At 45.2% G+C, this 23,735-nt stretch overlaps 1 protein-coding gene across 1 annotated transcript in view; it reads right to left on the bottom strand.

Moving 5' to 3' along the window:
* LOC309552542 (uncharacterized protein) overlaps positions 1-23,735 on the bottom strand; it is a 126,466-nt gene that overhangs the window by 16,655 nt on the left and 86,076 nt on the right. Inside the window, exons 10-11 of the mRNA XM_082253496.1 lie at positions 13,546-13,688; positions 11,738-11,926 (exon numbers count right to left, since the gene is read on the bottom strand). Coding sequence (XP_082109622.1) covers positions 11,738-11,926; positions 13,546-13,688 — 332 coding nt within the window. The remainder of the gene's footprint in view (positions 1-11,737; positions 11,927-13,545; positions 13,689-23,735) is intronic.

The following is a 23,735-nucleotide window of genomic DNA, read 5'->3' as shown; positions in this document are numbered from 1 at the left end:
GCCATTCAGTATCTATCGGTCGGTTCTGTATAGACCATACATTGTTATCTCTAAAGATATAAAGGCCACTTGAGTATATATCAGGCCATTCAGTATCTCTTGGTCATATCAGTATAGACCATAAATTGATATCTATATAGATATATAGGCCACTTGAGTATTTATCAGGCCATTCAGTATCTATCGGTCAGTTCAGTACATATCAGCAGTGTATTATATATAGATTATATATTGATCAACCAGTAATAAAACCCCCCCAAAATCCACATCATGTCCGAAAGGCTGAAAAGGAGAGGCAGACGCTCACAGGCCACGAAAAGAGGGCAGCTTCGGTGTCCACAGTGAAAAGTGGGGGTCACAGACATGGTGCATCCCCTGCAGGTGGGGCACGCCCGTCCTTTTTTTTCAGTGCTGGCCGTGTTATTCAGCCACAAAATGTAGAAGAGTTGGTGGAGTGGATAATAAGCCGTCCTCATCCTCCTCGTCCTCTGACACCCACGCTCATACTAGTTTGCCTTCCACCACAGCTGCCAAAGCAGCCCATTCCACAGGCTCCTTCTCCACAGCTACTCCTTCTGTCATCCCACCATCATGCACGGAGGAGTCACCTGAACTATTCGATCATAGTGTCAGTGACATGCTGCTGGAGGATGGGCAGCAATTTGAATGCTGTGATGTTGGTTACCAGGTTGATAAAGGGAATAACGTGAGCCTAGAGAGAGGGGGCGACAATGACAGACAAGAAACTAGCAGTCATGTTGCCACAGTTGAAGCATACTGCCAAGTTTTCTCCAGTGACGAGGAGAGAGGGGATGATGAGGTCACTGACTGTACGTAGGTGCCTAACAGGAAAGAGGAGGAAAGTGAGGGAGAGGCACAACTCCAACGAGGCAGGATGTGCTCCAGGGGCTGCCATAGGAGTAGCCAACCTACTGCATCACAGAACAGATCTATAGGTGCAGGGTGCTGAAAACTCACCGCAGACTTCCAAAGTTCATTAGTGTGGGCGTTTTTCAGCACATATGCAGTAGACTGCAGCGATGCTGTTTGCAACATCTCTCTGAAGCGGATCAAGCGTGGCCAGAACACCATCCACTTGGGCACCACATACTTGACAAGACATATGACGACCTGCCGTGCAGTCCATTGGCAACAGCACCTGAAAGAGCCACAGAATAAAAACAAGCATACTTCACCTTACTCCTCATATGGGATCTCTAACCCTACTATACCTCATGTCTTCTCAAAAACCTGCATTTAGAGGGATGATGATGATATAGCAATGAGTGCCACAGAGACTTGCACCCAATCTGCTAGCAGTATACCACCGCTTGACTTGAGCAGCAGGCAAGTTTCACTACCCCAGTTGCTGAACCGTAGAAAGAAATACTGTCCCAGCCATCCACATGCTCAGCATCTTAACGCTAGCTTGGCCAAATTGCTAGCACTACAATTGCTGCCTTTTCATCTGGTAGACTCTGCTCCCTTTCGCAAATCTGTCGAATGTGCTGTACCACAGTGGCAGGTACCAAAAATACATTTCTTTTTTGCGTAAGGCCATTCTGGCTCTCTACCGTCATGCGGATGGTAGTGTTTTGGCCTTGTTGGACAGAGCAGTCAGCAGGAAGGTTCACATTACTGCTGACTCTTGTTTCAGCAGGCATGAACAGGGAACTCTGCTGGCAGCAGGGAAGGATGCAGGACAGGGTTTAGTGTTGCAGCTTGTTTTGCCACCATGCCTCCGAAAAGCTGGTGCTGGTTCTGCCACATCTGGCTACTCCACCACCTCCTCCTCTTCTTCTTCCTCCATCTCCTCTTCTGCTCAATTGTCCTCTGAAGCAGCAGTGCTCCCTAAGCGTTCTAGGGGTTACGCAAGCAGTCAGGATAAAAGATGACATGCCGTGCTTCAGTATGTATGTCTAGGGGATAGGAGGCAGAGATTCTGTCAGGTCTGCAGGGGCAGGCTCAGAGATGGTTGACGCCACAACAGCTTGAGCCAGGAAATGGTTGTATGCGACAATGGCACCAACCTTCTCTCCGCCTCCGATAGGGACACTTAACACATGTTTCATGCTTGGCACATGTCCTGAATCTGGTGGTGCAGCATTTCTTGACCAGATAACTGGGCTTCCAAAATCTCCTGAGGCAGGCCAGAAAAGTCTGTGGCCATTTCCGGTGTTCATACAATGTGAGTGCTCACTTATCTGACATTCAACAGGAATTCAACCTGCCCACCAACCCCCTCATTTGTGACATGCACACCAGGTGCAAATCAACATTGGCAATGCTGCAGCAGCTGCACACGCAACAGAGGGCCATCAATGAGTACCTGTGTGAGTTCGGCACAAGGACAGGCTCAGGGGAGCTTGTCTTTTTTTTGCCACACCAGTGGCTTTTGATAAAGGATGCATGCACTGTCCTGTCACCATTTGAGGAGGCCACAAGGATGGTGATCTGGGTCGATGCATGCATCAGTAAACTATCCCTCAAGTCCACCTGCTGGAGCACATGCTTCATGGAATCATGGACAGGGCACTTGAGGCAGACAGCAGGAGGAAGAGGAGGACTTCCTTTCCTCACAAGGCCCCCTTTATGCAGATATCATGCCTGCAGGGACACAAAACACATAGGAGGAAGAGGAAGGATGTAGAGGATAGCATACAGCAGTTTTCAAGCGATGGTTTTCATTCCTCAGAAACCCCAGGAGTTGTTCGTGGTTGAGGAGAGGTTGTTCTTGACAATGTCATCTTTAGTGACCCAGAGGACTCAGAAGCTCATGCCTCCTCCAACTTACCTTGCATGGGCTCCCTGATTCCTGCAAAAGGACCAGAGGATTCTTGCTATCAAGGAAAGGGATAATTACTGGTTGGCAACCCTTCTTGAGCCACGTTACAAGGGTAAAGTTGCAGAGCTCATCCTGCCTTCGCAGAGGGAGCAGAGGATGAAACATCTTGAGGAGGCCTTGAAAATAAATTTGTGTAACATCTTTCCAGACACTGGGAGGCCAACATTCTCTGGACATGCCTTTAAACAGTTCTTTAGTCCTCAGCAGCACCCAAGGCTGTTAGGTTTAAGCAACCATCGGCAGCGTCTCCATCATACGGTGCATGATTATCTAGGGGCAAGAGAAGACTTGGAGACCTTTCCAAGTTAGCATCCACTGGGTTACTGGGTCTTGAGGATGGACCACTGGCCAGAACTTGCTAAATATACAATGGAGCTACTGGCCTTTCCTGCTTCCAGAGTGCTTTCCGAACGGACGTTCAGTGCTGCTGGAGGTTTTGTGACAGGCAGAAGAGTGCGTCTGTCCACAGACCCTGTTGACCAGCTGACTTTTATCAAAATGAATCAGTCCTGGATCAACAGCAGCTATCAAGCCCCTGATGCTGATGTAACTGATTGAATTTTCTAGGGGTCTGCTATCCCTTGAAGACTGCATATGCTGCCTATCCTATTCCTCAACCTTGATTCTGCTAGCTTCCTACAATGTTTTTGGTGTAGCTCACCACCAACCCCAAAGGCCTAATTTTTCTGCACTTGTATGACAAGCGCATACAATTTAAATTTTTTATGTCATTTTTTACAGCAGGCCCTGTCCCTGTGCCCTGCACCCAGCAAGAGTAACTGTGAGGGGTTACGGTGTTCAGGCACCACCAACAGCAAAGGCTCAATGTTGGCACCTGTATGACAAATACATGCGATTTCAAATTTGTATGGAATTTTTACCAACAGGGCCCGTTCCTGCGCCCAGCAAGAGTAACTGGGAGGGTTTACAGTGTTTAGGCACCACCAACCCCAAAGGCCCAATTTTTGGCACCTGTATGACAAGTACATGCAAATTCAAATTTGTATGGAATTCTTACCAGCAGGTCCCGTTCCTGCACCCAGCAAGAGTAACTGTGAGGGGTTACGGTGTTCAGGCACCACCAACACCAAAGGCTCAATTTCAGTTTCAGTTCCTGCCGATACTAACCTTCCAGGTCCCCATCACTGCAGCAGGTTTGCATAGCCGACACCCAACCTTGGCCAGGTCAGATGACAACACAGCGCCCCCACTAGATCACTTATAAGAAAACATACAACACTTGATCTTTGCCAATTTCAAATTGGTATGGAATTTTTACCAGCAGGGCCCGTTCCTGTGTCCAGCAAGAGTAGCTGCGAGGTGTTGCAGTGTTCAGGCACCACCAACACCCAAGGCCCAATTTTTCTGCACCTGTATGACAAGTACATGCGATTTCAAAATTTGTATGGAATTTTTAGCAGCAGGGCCCTTTCCTGCGCCCAGCAAGAGTAACTGCGAGGGGATGGGGTGTTCAGGCACCACCAACAACCAAGGCCCAATTTTTCTGAACCTGTATGACAAGTACATGCGATTTCAAAATTTGCATGGAATTTAGAGGTTAAGGGGATCCCCCAGGCACGATATTTGAAGGAATTTTTCATTTTTATAGTTTCACTTTAAGCCTCATTAAAATCAGTAAATAACTGCTCCTTTAAAAACTATTGTTTTTAAAAAAAATTTTGCATTGCTACATGTTCCACAGGTCAGTACCCGGAACCCCATACACTTTTTTTGGGCAATAACTTGCATTTAAGCCTTCAAAATGAGGACATTTGATTTTTGATGTTCGAGTCCCATAGACTTCAATGAAGTTAATTTGTTCGAACAAACTTTTCCCCTGTTCGCGGTGTTCTGGTGCGAACCAAACAGGGGGGTGATTGGCTCATCACTACTTGTTACTGTATTATACTTAATGTATTTCTACTAGTTATATTTTATATTTTACATACAATTTAGAGATTCGCCTCCTTTCTTCTAAGAAAATGGACTTTGATCTAAGAAATAGGTAGCTTTACAGCATTCCCTGATAGACCACTGGATCTCAGTAATATTGAAAGATGAACTATTGCACATTAGGGCTTCTTTCACACGGTCCGCCTGTGTAGGGCGAATCCGTGCTGCACAGCAGGGGATCGAAACACAGATCCCCGCTGAGCAGGCGAATGACAGCTCCCTCTCCGCTCTGTGTGCGGAGAGGGAGGTGTCAGAGCCCCATGCATCTCTAAGGGGGAATCGGATGAGAGCGGACCGCCTGTCCGCTCTCATCCGATCCGATCCCCTGGACAGATGGAAAATAGGGTTTCCATCCGTCCGGATTTCACGGACAGGATCGGATGCGGATGGCAGCGGATGCCTCCGCTGACATCCGCTGCCCCATAGGGATGCATCAGGGATCCTATCAGATCCGCCTAAGAAACTGACAGGCGGATCTGATCTGATCGCTCTTGTGAAAGGACCCTAAGTCTTCGTGCACATGGAGTGTTTAGCCCCTGTGTGTGCATTCCCGGCATTTTAGTGCACTCAGGAGGAACAGGTGCAGCATTTAGCCCTGCTGCCTGCCCAAATCTATCACAGAATGAAATACAATGATTGATTCTGTACCAAAAACACTAGGCAGTGAGCATTTTCAGAAGATCAGCAGTGGCAGACTCTGTTTTTCTCATGGCATATTTATTTGACAGACTTAGAGAAAAATATGCATAAACTGACGGAAAAAATTGCAGAAAATCTTGTTCCAAATATCTGTAATTTAGATCTATTGGAAGCACTGACTTAAAGGACAAGTGCACTTCCAAACAATGTTCACTTATTCTTTTTGCTTCCCTTCCCTGACCATAGCCTCACTCCCATCTCCCCAAATGCTTACCTACTGTAATCGTAGCCTGAGAGTAGTTTTTGTAACTTGAATGTTTGCTAGTTCACCCCAAGAATGCCTGCCCAGCAGGCTTAAGGTCAGCAGGCCACCTAAATACATAATACTGTAACATGAAACATATACCCATCTGTAAACAGCATTAAGATGGAGTCCAGTTGCTAACAAAGCAGCCAAGGAGAAGTGGCACTGTAACTCCCTGGATATTTTTCTGTTGGCTAAATGTGCACCCAATCGACTTAATTCACAAAGCTAATAAATCAGGTTAGAGATCTTTTTTTTTTAACCACTTCCATACAGAGCAGTTAGACACCCTTCCTGCCCAGACCAATTTTCAGCTTTCAGCACTCTCACACTTTGAATGACAATTGCTCAGTCATGCTACACTGTAACCAAACAAAATTTTTATCATTTTTTTCACACAAATAGAGCTTTCTTTTGGTGGTATTTGATCACAACTGGGGTTTTTTTTTTCGTGATATATGCAAAAAAAGAGCAAAAATTTTGAAAAAAAAAACACTTTTTTTTAGTTTCAATTATAAAATTTTGCAAAAAATTAATTTTTCTTCATACATTTGGGCCAAAATGTATACTGCTACATGTCTCTGGTAAAATTAACCCAAATTAGTGTATATTATTTAGTCTGTGTGAAAGTTATTGAGTCTAGAAGCTATGGTACCAATTACTGAAAATTGATCACACCAGATGTACTGACGGCCTATCTCCTTTCTTGAGGCCCTGAAATGTCAGGACAGTACAAATACCGCCCAAATTACCCCTTTTTGTAAAGTAGACAGTCCAAGGTATTTAGTAAGAGGCATGGTGGGTTTTTTGAAGTTGTAATTTTTTCCCACAATTCTTGGGAAAATGAAGAAAAAAATTTTTTTTTCTTTTTTTTCCCCACAAAGTTGTCAATTTATAAGCTATTTCTAACACATAGCATGTACACAGCAAAAATTACACCCAAAAATACATTCTGCTACTCCTTCCGAGTATGGCGATACCACATGTGTGAGACTTTTACACAGCCTGGCCACAAAAAGAGACTCCACGTCCAAGTAGCACCATAAGGCGTTTTAGGAGCATAAATACACATAAAACTTTCTTACTACCTATCACACTTTTCAAGGCCCTAGAGCACCAATACAATGGAAAAGTCCACAAAATGACCCCATTTTGGAAAGCAAACACTCCAACGTATATTCTATGAGGCATTATGGGTCGTTTGAACATATCATTTTTTTCCACAGGTTTTTGGAAAATGTGGGAAAAAAATGAAAACTTTTTTTTTTTACACAAAGTTGTCAATTTATAGGATATTCCTAACACATAGCATGTACACAGCAAAAATGACACCCCAAAATACATTCTGCCACTCCTCCTGCGTATGGCAATACCACATGTGTGAGACTTTTTCACAGCCTAGCCATATAGAGGGGCCTAACATCCAAGGAGCATCATCATGCATCCTAGCCACTTGCCTAGGCCTATTTTTGACATTTGGTGTTTACAAGCTAAAATCAGTTGTTTTGCTAGAAAACTGCTTAGAACCCCCAAACATTATATATTTTTTTTAGCAGAGACCCTAGAGAATAAAATGGAGATTATTGCAATATTTTTTATCACACCGTATTTGCGCAGCGGTCTTCCAAACGCATTTTTTTTGGAAAAAATTCACTTTTTTAAATTAAAAAATAAGAAACCAGTAAAGTTAGCCCAATTTTTTTCCATAATGTGAAAGATAAAGTTACGCCGAGTAAATAGATACCCAACATGTCATGTTTCAAAATTGCGCACGCTCACGGAATGGCGACAAACTTTGGTACTTAAAAATCCCCATAGGCGACAATTTAAAAATTTCTACAGGTTGCCATCTTTGAGTTACAGAGGAGGTCTAGGGCTTAAATTATTCCCCTTGCTCTAACGATCGCGGCGATACCTCACATGTGTGGTTTGAACACCGTTTACATATGTGGGCGGGGTTTCTGTATGCGTTCGCTTCTGCGCGCGAGCTCACGGGGACAGGGCGCTTTAATTTTTTTTTTTTTTTTACTATTTATTTTATTTATTATTTTTTATTTTTACACCGTTTAAAAAAAAAAAATTGATCATTTTTATTTCTATTAAAAGGAATGTAAACATTCCTCGTAATAGAAATAGGCACGACAGGACCTCTTTTTTGTGAGATCTGGGGTCAAAAAGTCCTCAGATCTCACAAGTACACTAAAAGATAGAAAAAAAAAATTATTATATAAAATGAAAAAAAAAAAAAGGACCTTTAAACCGGTTGCTAGGCGACAACATTTTCCGTAGCTCCGGTCCTCCAAGACCATAGAGTCAAGTGAGGGCAAGCTTGCCCTCACTCGACATCCTGTCTGTGAGGATCTGGGCCCGGATCGTTTTCCCCGCTGCCGGCGGGTCCGGTAAGCGGGGAAAAGGACCGGAACGTGGCGGGAGGGGGGGGGGGGGCGCCTCTTCCGCCATCCCGGAAGGGTGATCCCATGGCAAATCCGCCGCTGGGACCACCCTTATCGGAAAGCCAACCGTCCACCGTTTAAAAAAATACCAGGGTTATGGCAGCTATCTGCTGCCACAACACCGGTATTTAGGTTTAAACGGAGGACGTATATAAACCTTTTTGGACTTGGACATGGTGGCTGTATGAAGGGTGATAGGTACTCGGGTACTTTGTTGGGCAGGTGACAGGTACTTTGGTACTGATGAGCAGGTGGCAGGTACTCGGGTACTCCGATAGGCAGGTGACAGGTACTCGGATACTCTGATGGGCAGGTGACAGGCAGGTGATAAGTACTGATGAGTAGTACTGATACTGATAGGTGATACTGTACTGATGGGTACTGATGATCAGTACTGATACGTGATAGGTACTGATGAGTACTGATGAGTAGTGATGGGTACTGATGAGCAGGCGGCAAGTACTCGGGTACTTCAGGCGTCAGGTACTCTGATGAGCAGGTGGAAGGTACTCGGGTACTCTGATGGGTAGGTGACAGGTACTCAGGTACTCTGATGATGGGTACTCCATTGACAGGTACTCAAAGTACCCGAGTACCTGTCATCAGAGTACCCGAGTACCTGTCATCAGAGTACCCGAGTACCTGTCATCAGAGTACCCGAGTACCCGTCATCAGAGTACCCGAGTACCCGTCATCAGAGTACCCGAGTACCCGTCATCAGAGTACCCAAGTACCTGTCATCAGAGTACCCGAGTACCCGTCATCAGAGTACCCGAGTACCTGTCATCAGAGTACCTGCGTACCCGTCATCAGAGTACCCGAGTACCCGTCATCAGAGTACCCGAGTACCCGTCATCAGAGTACCCGAGTACCCGTCATCAGAGTACCCGAGTACCCGTCATCAGAGTACCCGAATACCTGTCACCAGCCTATCAGAGTACCCGAGTACCTGTCATCTGAGTACCTGATGGGCTGGTGACAGGTACTCGGGTACTTTGATGGGCTAGTGATAGGTGCTCTTTATTGGGGGGGGGGCAATCAGTGTGTTTGGGGTGCACTATGATTGGTAACTAGCTGTTACCACACTCTCTTCCTCACACAGGATCAGTGTGTGAGGAGGAGAACACGGTGACAGCTTGTTACCGTGTTCTCTGTTGACATTTGTGACCGGCTGTGATTGGACACAGCCGGTCACGTGGTAAAGAGCCAATTTCATTGGCTCTTTACCTAGATCAGGGATCGACTCTGTCCGAGGGACGAGCCTCGTCCCCGATCGCTGCTCTGCGCGCCCCCGGGGGCGCGCATTGCAGAGAGAACGAGCGGCTCGTGCTGGAGCCGCTCATGTGATCGGCTGTGATTGACACAGCCGATCACATGGTAAACAGCCACTTTCTATTGGCTGTTTACCTTGATCAGGGATGGGCTATGTCCGAGGGACGAGCCTCACCCCCGATCGCCGCGATGCGCGCCCCCGGGGGCGAGCAGTAGAGGGGAGATCCGGGCGACGTCATATGACGGCGGCCCGGATCCTCACAACCACTTTGCCGACGTCATTTTACATGACGCGGTATGGAAGTGGTTAAAGTGACAGTTATTTTCAGACAAGTCAAATGAGATTTGTAGGTTACAGTCACACAGCTAAAGTAAGGTTCCTAATCCTTGTGTTATAACTTAGTAAACTGAGTCGTTAGTTGTGTATTGATAGGTGGCCATGGTAAAAGGTAGGTGTTGTCAACATCAACATGTTTTATTAACTTTTCTATTACATATCGTTATCATCATTTTTTCTTTAAGAGTCAAACAAGATGACTTCAACTCTGTGAAAAGGTATGAACTTACAATACCAAAAAAAAAAAATATTATGTTATCACCACAAATAATCCTCATCATAAAGCATCCAGATGAGCACAACACTTTTTACAGTTTTGCATTCTCTTAACACTGACTTCCTTTGCAGCTTAATCAGTTTTTTAGCATCTCAGAGCCAAAAAGGAAGTCAGTTATGGAGTAAAGTAATGGCAAATCTAAACAGGGACCAGATAGCTTTATATCATCTTACAATTGCCACTAGCAGTGGTTCCCACTCATGGGCCAATTGGTGGGGAAATTTCACATTTCCTTAATATTATTGTAGCACCCTCCTAGGTAGGTGCTAGAGAGAGAGTATAGTTTTGAATCCTGTCTGCTTTCCAGAGGGATTGCAAGTAAATCTATATTGTTCTCTGCCTACCAGAGAGCAGGATCTGCTAGTGAGGCCTGCTCAATGTGCTCAGGTGCCACTCAGCCTGTCTGAAGAGTTTTTCACACTGGTCCAATAGGGAAGCATATTGGACAGTGGGAGGAAACCTGACAACTGAGTGCACAGGCATTTGGTACAGCCCTGGTGATTCGGTAAAGGAGAATACCTCGGTGCATGCTGGGATACTGTATAAATGCCAGGAGCACATGTGCTCGAGATCTTTCAGCTGGAGAGCGGAGTTCCAGAGGGAGGGGGCGACTGCCTCCCCCTCTGTAGAAGTGCCATGCAGCCTCAGGTGCTGGACCTGAGGGTCTAAAGAGCTAGAGAGGAACTGAACCTGGAGGTCCTGTAAAGCTAACTAGGAGGGCAGACACTGCAAGGATCTGATTCTGCAGTACAATGAGTACAGATCTGTGTCAAGGGGCCTGACTTGGGGAGGGGGGGCACCCTTGCAGCTAGACAAGTCAATGGATGGGTGTCAGCAAAGGGGATGCTAGGGAGTACCCGGAAGATAAAGTAGATCACCAAGTCTACTTCTGGAGAAAGAGTAAAGAGACTTAACCCTTTCCATACACGTGGCAGTATGGTTTAAGCAGTGAGACTGCTTCCACAAGCAACCTGGTGAAGCCAAGTGAGAGTTGTCCTTTTCCAATGTATAGTTCCAGTTGGAGTATCCCACTATTCCCTTCTCCCATCCACGTTCCACAATAAATACTAAAAACCAATACCCCTGGACTGTTTATTGAGCAACGAGCAATTTGGAGTAAGGATGAATGTGTGAATGGCACCCTAAGTGACTGTATGCTGGTAATCAGAGGAGGCCCAGGAAGTCATCATACAGCAAACCCTATGGGGACAGTGCTACATTATTGCTCGCAATATCTAAAAATGAATTCTAAGCCTGGTTGCCTTAGATGACCTAATGCTCTAGGAATGCCATCCCTTAAATGCAAGCTCCTAATTTTGATCATCAGTACCAAACCGCAATACAAGTGGGCGGGAATCCTTGGCAAAAAAGGCATCAATAGTTAAGTATTTTTGTTACACTTTCAAATTGTATTATATTTGTTATCTGTATCTGTCATTACTTAATTAAATGTTATACACATAAGTGTTTGTGTGATCTCTCTTTGCGCATCTCGAAAAAAAAAAAAAAAACACAAAAACATAAACTATTACAAACCATGATAAAATACCATGAGCCCAACATATACTATGTGTGAGAACCAACTGTGAGCACAGACTGTACACATGTATCTGTTTGATGGGTTGCTGTAAAGGATAATAGGAAATTATTTAATTACCGTTGCAAATGCCCAGCAGGATCCACAGAAACCTTGATCTTTAATGCGGGCAACACACCCCGAGTCTCTCCAGTCAACTGATGATGGAAGTTCCATGTTTTCTGAATAAGCCTTCAAAGGAATGTCTGACCTCAAGGTGCTATTTTTTTTATTAGAAATACAGCTTCGGGTGCTACGCTCCTCTGTTGTCTAAAGAGAAACAATAGAAGAATTTTAGATCCTACAACTGGTGTTTAAAGCAGTAATAAACCCAAAACCAAAAATGTCATATATTGCAGCTTACCAATCATTAGATATAATGGCTGCATTCATTTTTTTTAGACTATTTTCACCTATTAATCAAGCCAGTAACACACTACTAGAATGCCCCCACTCTGGATGAAGTAGCACAGGGGGCACCTTTGGACAGCAGTATTGTCAGTCTGGGGGAGGGAAGTGTTAGATGGACTAGCAGATTTAGATACACCAACACGTTGAAGCCAAACTCCAGCTAACACTGCAGTTAGACAAGCAGTTACAGCAACAGCGTTTTTTTCTTTTTTTTTTACAATTAAGGTTTGACATGAATAACTAAAAGTTGATCATTGTAAGAACTCCTGTCAGTGATAAATGTTTTGTCGCAATACTTTAATTCCTACATTTGCAGGAGAGCTTTTTCTGTTGAAAAAGAGCAAACTTATTGGCCAGATCACCAGATAAAAGAAAAAGGAACAAAAGCCTAAAAAAGAAAACTAATGCAGCCATCACATCTAAGAATTGGTAATCTGCAATATCATAAATGTTTGCTTTTGGGTTTTGTTTTGTTTATTTACTACAGGTATTTATATAGCACTGACAATTTACTCAGTCTCTATCCTTAACCAGTTTATGACCACCCGCCGCAGATATACTGCGGCAGGCAGCTGCCCCCATCGCCGTGGGTGGCGTGTGACATCACTGGAGGAAGGGCTGTGCTCCACGCTGCTCTCCATCGCACTACACCTGGAATGACATGGAACCCTTCTGCCTTTTTCCGGTCACATGGGTCTAAATCCAGTCTTGGACAAATGTATGATGGAGAGCAGCTTGGAGCGCAGCGCCGTGGATGACATGTGATCACCGGAGGAAGGGCTGCCCTCCATGCTGCTCTCCATGCTGCTCTCCATTGTACTACACTTGGAACGACATGGAACCCTGCTGGCTTTTTCCTGTCACACTGTGGTCTCCATACACCCGGACCTGGGGCGCTGAAGACGATCTCCCCGGGAGCCATACTTGACAGATGAGCCTTTTATACACATCCTCCATATGAATGTTCATTTGTCTGTTCTGATCCCATGTTCTATTAAATATTCCACTTAGAGGCGCTTTTCTGTTTCTTTTATGCACTAGGGTGACAACGATGGCTCTCTCTATAGATGCAGTGGAGGAATGATGTAGCCATGCAGGGACAGGAAGTTTGTTATTTGTAGGATTACCAGTTGAAAATAAAGCAAAGGAAGTAACAAGAAAAAAAAAGGAATGCTGCACATGTGATCAGTTATAACACCAACCATTGGATGGTTTGACAGTTTGTTTGAGAGCACAACCAATGTGGCAGTTACATTTCCAGCACATGCCGGAATGTAACAGTTTATTGGAACTGTTAAATCGAAAGGTTTACTTCCACTTAACTATAGGATGAATGGCAAGCCCACAAATATTCTGCCATTCCAGGCCCTTGCACTTTCCATGGGTGCCAGATTGTTAGTCTTGGCCTGCTATCCAGTAGATTTTACCTAATTTCTTGCATTTATGCTTCCCAAGATATAGTAGAAGTTTATACTTACCATATCTGCAAAATGATTCATCTCCATGTTGTATTTTTCCAGGCCTTGGTCATACTTTTGGTTGTGGTTCTGCACCTTATACCATGTTGCCTCCCAAGCCTTCCTCCGAAATGTCTCATCATATGAAGAGCCATAGTTCTTTCCTAAAAGAAGGTAATTAAACAGCACTAATTGGTTTAGGGGTTAGAGTTCAACCATTTGAAATCAAAACCACTTAATTTACTGAACTATATGCTAGTTGAATGACTCACTGTTTAAAGGGCAACTAACTTTACTTTTCGATCTTCGCTTTGCTGGCTAAAAAATGGAAAAATGTTTTGCATCCAGCACACTTTCTTTAATTTTGAATGCCTGGTCCCCCACTGCATGCTGTAATGCCATCCACCAGCCCCTATGCCATTCCTTTCTCCTGTAGTGATGTAGAGGGTGGGAGATTGGAATAACAATGTGCAGAGGAATTTGGAAATTAATGGCAAAAGAAAGGGTGCGCTGATTGAATGAAAGGCTGCAACCAGAATATAAATAATGAATAAGTTTGAATGTGATGGTGCACTTTTCAATGTGGAATAAATATAAACAATATATATCCTAAACACAATAAACATAAATAATATTGTGACGTGGTGAAAACCAAAAGTGATTTTCAATTAGACTAATAGTCTGTGAACAAAAGTCCAGTGAAATTCAACCGTATAAAGATCAAACGAATCACACATAAAGAAATGAATATTCCTTCAAGATATAATGTTGAAAACAAATGATATTTAGGTGAAAAGTCCAATAACAAATCAATAGAGTGATGAGTGATTGAGTGATCCCTCCACCTGGTGAAATGCCTCCTTACCCGGCGGAAAAAAGGTAAGTGCCTGTTAAGAAATTCCTGTGATGGTGATATATATATCCCAGTATACACCTGCCAAACGTGCGCGATCCCACCGGTGATAAAGCTTATAAAGCCTCTTACCAGATGGTAAAGAAAAGACAGCCTCTTGGTCAGCCGATGTCTGCCACAAAGGTACCGCATTGGAACATTGTGGGAACTATCCATGCCTATATAATGAGATCGAGAGGCTGTTTTTTGTCTGGTATACAGGATAATGTGTGAGCCATCCATCTATACATAAAGGGATAAGAAAAAGTGCCTGCAGTCTATCGGCTGACCAAGAGGCTGTCTTTTCTTTACCATCTGGTAAGAGGCTTTATAAGCTTTATCACCGGTGGGATCGCGCACGTTTGGCAGGTGTATACTGGGATATATATATCACCATCACAGGAATTTCTTATCAGGCACTTACCTTTTTTCCGCCGGGTAAGGAGGCATTTCACCAGGTGGAGGGATCACTCAATCACCCATCACTCTATTGATTTGTTATTGGACTTTTCACCTAAATATCATTTGTTTTCAACATTATATCTTGAAAGAATATTCATTTCTTTATGTGTGATTTGTTTGATCTTTATACGGTTGAATTTCACTGGACTTTTGTTCACAGATTATTAGTCTAATTGAAAATCACTTTTGGTTTTCACCACGTCACAATATTATTTATGTTTATTGTGTTTAGGATATATATTGTTTATATTTATTCCACATTGAAAAGCGCACCATCACATTCAAACTTAATGATTGGAAATTAATCCCTATGTAGCTTTACTGCCTAAAGGGATGTATTAATTATTTTTCCTGACAGACTCCATGGCAGCCTACGTGTGGGTTAGTCCCGCCTCCTCCTACCTCATAGGACCCCACTCCCACAAATTTCACTCTGCCCTAGAGACCATGTTCCTTTTTTGTCCTCCTCCTGTTGGATGGATATCAAGTCTTACCTCTTGAAGATTTTCGGTCTATTTCCTGGTGATTTACACGATTGATTCCAGGCTGAATTCCTGAAGAGTCCAGTACGCCCTAGCTACTAGCGGGGTAGGACACGGGTGTACAATCCCATGCATTGGAGAAGCATAAAGCCTGGCCACTGGCGGGCAAGCTGAATACGGCCAATCATCCTAGCTACTAGCGGGAGGCCCATTAATACACCCCGAATCGATGCACTGGAGGTTTTCGTGTCCCAGGTCAGACCGTGGTTCGGAGCGTGCTTGGTAACGTATGGCAGCCATTTTTTGTATATGTATTTTGTCTTGCGGTGTTTTGGAACGCAGGTGCATTTCATCTTGCGGCCCCGGCTCTTCCTGTGTCCCAGCGCAGCTTCCGGGTCACCGCTGGGTGTCTGGGGGCGGTGCCGGCGCAGTGGAGTGGCTGTTCGTGCTCACACATGCGCACGGATGCTGTCTGTCACAGGGGGGGGCGGTGACGTCATCATCTGGCGGCAGATTTAAACTGCTGTCACAGTGGATCACATTGGGATTGTACTGCGGGCATATGCGGCTGCTTCCCTGTGTTTGATCGTTCTCTGCTAGTGGTAAACCTAATCCTGCTGGATGTCTGTGTGCAGTCTGTGTATGCAGCACTTCCTTATTCCTGTGTTTGTTACAGTCTTCCTGCTAAGAGCAGTATGGATACTTCACCGCCCCCCCAGTGGCCAACCCCTACTCTACAGGTAAGAGTGGTATTATTTTTACCTATCCCTGTACGGTTCGGATTTAGGGCAGTAGGGGTAATTTTTCCCTTTTCTCTTAGCCCTTCTAGGTCTGATAAACAAACTAAAGCACGCGAAGATAAGGACCTTACTAGGTCACAACGTCATCACACATCTCCTGGCACTAGTCGCCACAAGTCTTCTACCAAACATCACATTCACAGGGAAGGCTCCACGCTTGCATCAGCACAAAGACACCCTGATAGAAGATCTTGCTGGGGTTGTGCAGCACGTGTTTCTGATGGCAAATCACTATCTGATGCATGTTTTGCCCATGCCTCTAGAGAAAGGGGGAATGATAACCAGCAGGTGGAATCCCTGGTTAGACGGGTGGTCCAAGAATCCCTACAAAACCTGGAGGTTGACCGCACCTGTAGCCCCTCGGCTGGTATGGCAGACATCCCTGTTAGGGATAGCCTCAGTACTCCCGGCCCTTCTCAGCAGAGCATTTCCGGCTTCAACTCCTCGGTGAGGTGAGGACGAATCAGATACTCCTGGCACAGGCTTTGATTTTGCCTTGGTCCCTACCCTGGTTAAGGCAGTTAAGGGAGCCCTAAAGTGGGAGGAGCCAGTAGAGTCTCCATCTAAATAAAGAAGGTACTTCAAACACCTAAAGAAAGAGCACCATAACTTTCCCTTTTTAGGTGAGCTGGGCGAGATCATCTTGGATGAGTGGGGATGTGCAGAGAGGAAAAATTCTCTGGTATCCAAAGTTTCCAGGATGTACCCATTCAAGAGTGAGGATGTGAAGCACCTGGAGTCAGCGCCCCTAGTGGACGCCGCCCTCATGAGATTAGCGAGGCACGTTACTCTTCCACTCGAAGACACAGTGTCTTTTAAAGATGGGCTGGAAAGAAAAATCGACACTAACCTTAAGAAGATTTATGTGTCTGCTTGAATGGCTTGTAAACCAGCCCTAGCCATTGCGGCTTTATCCAAGGCCATGGAGGCCTGGACACTAGAGGTGGATTCGGATCTAAGGTCTGTATCAGAAGAAGTAGCCAGAGCTTCTTCAGTGAATGAGCTCAGACTGGCGGCTTCTTTTCTGGGGGAGGCCTCCCTAGATATTATTCGTCTGGTGGCCCGGGTCATGCTCTCTTCAGTGACAGCTAAACGGGCTCTATGGCTGCGCCCCTGGCTGGCTGATCCTTCCTCCAAGCAGGCTTGGTGCCGTATTCCATTTGAAGGGTCTTCCTTGTTCGGGAACAAACTGGAGAGCGCTATTTCGCGGGCCACGGGCGGTAAGTCGGGGTTCCTCCCGCAGGATCGTCGCCTGCTGTGTCAGAGAAGGACACAGTCCAGACAATCTTCGGATAGAGCGAAGGATGCTCGAAGTTACAGACCTGGTCGTGAATTCCGGAAAACATGGAGGAAAAATCCATCTTCAAACCAAAAGGCTTCCAAAGGAGCCTCTTCTAGTAGCCGGGAATCGGCTAAGTCCTTTTGATGTTGGGCCTGTCCAGACGGTTCAGGTCGGTGCTCGCCTTCTCCGGTTTCGACACGTCTGGGCAGCCTCGATAAGAGATTTTTGGGTCATCAGGACAATCTTCACAGGCCACACTTGGTCGTTCTGCAGTCCACCTATCCTCAAGTTCGTTCCCACAGCTCTTCCACGGTCGGAAGAAGAAGGCAAATCCTTTTGGCATACGTAGATGCGCTGTTGCTTCAAGGTGCAGTAGTTCCAGTACCAGCCAAAGAGAGGTTTCAAGGCCTCTATTCTCCACTCTTCTTAGTAATGAAGAAGAACGGCTCCTGGAGACCGGTCATAGACCTCACACATCTAAACTCCTTTATAAAAAAGGAAAAATTCAAAATGGAGACACTATTGACAATCCGCCAGGCGGTTCAGCCAGGAGATTGGCTTGTGTCAATAGACTTGAAGGATGCATATTTCCATGTGCCTATAGCAACAGAGATCCAGAAATACCTGCGGTTTGCTGTGGATCAACACCATCTTCAGTTTACATGTCTCCCATTCGGGCTCACAACATCTCCTCGAGTATTTTCAAAACTCTTATTGGCTGTGGTAGCCCTGATCAGAATCAAGGGAGTCCGTCTTCACCATTATTTAGATGACTTACTACTTCTGTCGCAAGATCGAGAGCAACTCCTGGTTCACAGAGATCTAGTCACTTATCTTTCTCGGGGCTCAATTCAATACAGTCAAGGGTACCATCTCCTTGCCTCTAGAGAAAATCCCGATTATCAGAGACAGAGTACAGCTGGCCATGTCATCATCCCATCTCCGGGCCTCACAGTGCCTCAAAATAATAGGTACTATGGTGGCCACGATTCCTGATGGACTCCATGGCAGCCGGAGTCCCCACCCATCTGCCGGAGGAGGCTATTTTATGGAACATGGTCTCTAGGGCAGAGTGAAATTTATGGGAGTGGGGTCCTATGAGGTAGGAGGAGGCGGGTCTAACCCACACGTAGGCTGCCATGGAGTCCATCAGGAAATGAAAATTACGGTAAGTATTTGATATAAATTTTTCGTTTTATTGGCTATTTATACAATAACCAACTTTAACATGCATAGAAATCCCCAATTTTTTTTGTTATGGATAGAAAGGGAAAGAGTTAAAACCTCTATACATTTTTATTGTTGTGTGTTTTTCCATGGGGAGATTTCCCTTTGCTTCCTGTCTCAAGGACATAACAGGAAGTGAGGAGGAATCCCCACATAGACAGTTGTCACAAGAATAAGGGTCCCCACTGGACCATTTGGGTCTGTTTTGTTAACAGCTGTAACGTTTTATGTTTCCAATGTGTTCCTGTCCTTATGGCAATGGTCACCAGGACTAAAAGAGAGGGTGAATGTCACCATAAGGGCATATAAAGAAAACCTAACAGAGGTTCTAACCCTTCCCCATTCTTTTTTTGTTTAATATATGTTTATTAAAGCCAAGAAAGACATGTACAATGTAAACATTCCGTGACATAACCGACAAACATAAAGCAAGGCATCTTGAAAAACTGAAATAGTTATACAACAGGCCAATATCAGCCAACTAGGTGGAGAGCAGAAGTCACAACAACAACTGTATGCAAAGAACAACAATTCCAGCAAATGAGCAGACAACAGGAATAGAAGGAACTGGTCAGACTTGGCACTTTTAGAGAATGAAAAAAGGCAAATAGAGCATGGAGATAGGAGAAAAGGAAAAAGAACGAGGAAAACATAGAAGTATGAGAAGACAAGAAATAGAGAGAAGGGGGGAGGGGGTAAGAAAGCTAGAAAGCAGGAGAAAGGAAAAAATAGGGGGGAAGGGAGGGGGGAGGGGAAAAATCAGGCCAAGGGGTATTTGATAAAAAAAGCCAAAAGGTACAAAAACACAGCAGTAGAGAAACGGAGTCATCAACAACACGTAGAATATAGCTAGCAGACATCTAACAGCTAACATCCAACTCTAAGTAAGCATATAAAGCTACCCAGTGGGGGCAGCGGGAGCAGTGATGAGTGTGGTGCAGTCCAAGGGTGCGTCCGAGAGGATGGGAATATATTGGGAGGTGGTTTTTTGAAAGAGATCCAGGGCCACCAAGTTGATGTGTGTAAGTGCAGTTTATCTTTGGTCAGGAAAGAAAGCTACTCCATCTGACAGGTATCCTCAACTTTTCGCAGCCAAAGTTTAAACGTGGGAGCGTTGGCCGAACCCCAGAAGGCAGGGATAAGGGCTTTCGCTAAGTTAAGCAAGTGGGGGATGATGGAACGTCTGTATTTTTCAGAGGGTGAGGGGTGCAGTGAAGGAGTATTGTCCATGGATCAGAGGGAAGGGTGTTGCCCATAATCACAGGGATAACATGCAGGACGTCTCGCCAAAATGGCTGAATCAGTGGGCAGGACCACCAGATGTGGGCATGGGAAGCTATGTCCCCACATCCCCTCCAGCATAACGGGGAGCTGGCAGGGGACATATTGTGTAGCTTAACTGGTGTGTAGTACAACCCTTCCCCATTATATCCAAGATAAAATATAGATATAAATATACTTCACAGAGAGTCTCTGCAGATTTCAGACAGCAGTTTCCATTATGTAGTGATAATACCCATTAGCTATAATACTGCAGGCACTGGCAGTTTAATATTTTTGTATAAGAAGCTGTCCAAGCCCCCTCTACATTGTCCTGTACTTAGCCATATTGTGCAGTGAATATCTTCTGAATAGGACATATTCCTGTTGCAATGTATTCCTCTGCACTCTGAAAAAGCCAAGCACATGTGCACACATTGTGGACCCTTTCCTTTGTAAGGTTCAATGAACCCCATAAGCAGCGGCAAGGCGGCCACAGGCTGGCTTTAGATAGATTCTTCCACAGCTGTCAACACAGGACCTTAAAGTGATTTTTTAAAAATAACAAACATGTCACACTTACCTGCTCTGTGGGTTTTGCACAGAGCAGCCCTGATCCTCCTCTTCTCAGGTCCTCCGCTGGTGCTCCTGGCTCCTTCCCTCTGCTGAATGCCCCTATAGCAAGCTGCATGCTATGGGGGGAACTCATGCTGACTTGATCCCGAGCCATGCTCTGTGTGTCCATTGACACAGAGAGCGAGCGGAGAGAGACACTGCTCTCGGGCACAGCACTGGATCGAAACTGGGCTCAGGTAAGTATGGAGGCGACCTGAAAACAGAAGGTTTTTTACCTTAATGCCAGTGGCAGCTTGTGCTCCATGGGCCAGGGGGGGGCGGCAGAAGGACCACACCAGCTCGCACACCATATCACCCCCCTTCCCCCCATCGCTGGATCACTCACCTGGACTGACGTGGAGGGCAGGCAGCGGCGGCTTCCCCCAGCAGCGACGGTGGCTTCCCCTGCGTCTCCTCCCTCCTCCTCCTCCTTAGCCAATAGTATGGTCTCTCCTTTCTGCCAATTGGGAAACGGGTCTCAGGACCCGCTTTCTGATTGGCTGGGAGGAGAATCAGTGTGATAATAGCGAATATTCATTCGCTATTGTCACAAAACTGGGTGGGCTCGGGGCGCAGTGTTCTGCGCCCCGTGCCCACCCTTTTTTGAAGCCTATTAGAGCCTCTGGCTCTAATCACGTGCTTCAAAAAAAAAAAAAACCCATTGGAATTTATGCGTCCGGTGCCCCTGCATGTAGATTAGGGGGCCGGACTCATGGATAGGGGGGGCGGCGCCCCTGTGCCCCCAATGCACCAGCCGCAACTACTTAATGCAATAAATTAAAATGTTTCTCTCTTTAGGACCACTTTAAAGCTGGATTTTTTTCACTTAAAGTGGTTCTAAAGGTAATTTTTATTTTTTTTACAGTAACTTATTGCATTTCCTGTTTTAAGGCAAAAAAACATTCTACCACTCTCTATGCCCCTCTCTCTCCCTAAATACTTACCTGATGCGTTGTGCCTGGCTGCATCTGTTTTGTCCCTTCTACCCTATCTCTTACGCTTGGCTGAGAGTAACGGAAGCCTTTAGCTCCTGCTGCTGTCAGTCAAACCCTGTTAGGAGGGAGCAGGGAGGGTTGTTGAGTCACGCTGTGTGTGTTTATGGATGCACACAGCCCAGCTTGGAAGCATTCCTGCATGGGTGCTCCCTCAGTATACGATTTGTAGGAGTAGGAGACAGCGTTGGGGGGACTCCAGAAGAGAAGGTAAGGGGCCGCACCGCTCTATAGATGCACATAACCCAGCGAGGGAGCAAGCCTGTAGGTGCAAACCCATAGGAAGCAGCTTTTATGGTGGTTCCCCAGAAAAGAGGAGGAGCAGAGAGCACCGGTGAGGGATCCCAGAATAGGAGGTTTGGGACTGCATAGTATTGCACAGAGCAGGTAAGTATGACATGTTTGTTATTTAAAAATAATGTGTAATGTCACTTGAATCTTAGCGATCTTTGTGTATTTTTCCAGGTCTGCCCAGTGATCCAGCAAGAATCAGCTCATGTACTTTGCCTCTGTGCAGGAGCTTCCTGTTCTCTCTCCTTGTACAGGGTGACTTGTCTTGTCTTTTACCTCCTGTCATTTTCTGCAGGCAGCCTTTAGTGGGTAGACCTGTCAGATCCCTCCCACAGTTCTGCTCTCTGCACAGGCTATGTGCAGCATAATGATGATGCCACTGCTGCTTTTGCAAGGTAACATCTGGGTTTGTGAATGGATTTGGTGCCTATTGAAAAATATATTTAAAAATTTGTGTGCCTGTATTCAGCTTTAACCAGTTCAGGTCTGCCCTATAGCAGCTTTACAGCTACAGGGCGGCACCTGTGCGCTGGATCACGTATATATATGTGAACGGGCTCTTCCGGGCAGGGCACGCATGTGCGCCGCCGCACTTTGCTCCCGCTGTGTGTGATGTCCAGCGGCAGGTACCGCAAACTCGATGTCCACCGGCACCCGCTGATGATCGAGGAGAGAGGCAGAACGGCAGTCTGCCTATGTAAACAAGCCAGATTGCCGTTCTGTCAATAGGGAAGGCATTGATTCTGTGTTCTTGCAAAACAGGGACATGGATCCATGCCTTCCCCTAGTAAAAGCACCTCCCACACAGTACACAAACACTGGATAGGCACACATTAAACCCTTTGATCGCCCCTGAAGTTAACCCCTTCCCCGCCAGTGCCATTAGTACAGTGACAGTGCATATTTTCTAGCACTGATCACTGTAATAATGTCACTGGTCTCCAAAAAGTGTCAAAAGTGTCAGTGGCCAAATTGTCCGTTGCAATATCGCAGTCCCACTAAAAGTCGCTGATCGCCGCCATTGCTATAAAAAAATTTGCACAAACCAATCAATATACACTTACTGGAATTTTTTTTTACCAAAAATATGTAGCAGAATACATATTGATCTAAATTTATGAAGAAATATGATTTTTTACATTTTTTTTTATTGGACGTGTTTTATAGCAAAAGATAAAAAATATTGTTTTTTTTCACAATTGTCTGCATTTTTTGTTTATAGCATAAAAAATAAAAAGCACAGAAGTGATCAAATACCACCAAAAGAAAGTTTATTCGTGAGACTACCAGGAAACGGAACCCCAAGAAACCAATCCTGCAGAGGAACAAGGAACACACTCGGGTAACATGAACCCGCCCCTCAAACCCCATTATTTCTTTACAAGATCCAAAGTGGACCCCAAACAACAACAAGGGGTTTTTTTAGGGAAAACAACTCCGAAACCGCCAAAGAAACACCAATCAGAGAAGAAACGGGAGGAAGAAAAACGGTCATAAATCTTTCATCTCATACACTGACGAATGACCAAATAGAAGTACTATCTTTAGGACTCTCTTTTTGCCCAAATACCAACCTGGATAGATTCGAAACCATCAAAGATGTGAACCTATTTGCCAGAAATTTACTACTCAAAACCTTTTATCAAAAACAACCTCAACCCTCACAACCTGCATCCACATTAACCGCGGCTGAGTTCAGAGCCATCCGCGACCTCAATCTACTACTTCAGGAAAGTGACCTAGATGATTGGGACGATCCAACTGAATCTGATAAAGAACCTGACGAAGATGAACGGGAAACACCCCCTGACCAACTGTCCTTCAAAAGGAAATCTAATAAATTCCCATCCCTCAACCTTAACCCAGCAATTGCACTCTTCGTCCGACAAACCACCAAAGATATAGAAT

This window comes from Pelophylax lessonae, assembly GCF_965119305.1.
Source record: "Pelophylax lessonae genome assembly, chromosome: 4".
Classification (NCBI taxonomy): Eukaryota; Metazoa; Chordata; class Amphibia; order Anura; family Ranidae; genus Pelophylax; species Pelophylax lessonae.
Note: the sequence above shows the minus strand (reverse complement) of the source record. Positions and strands in the feature narration are given on the sequence as shown.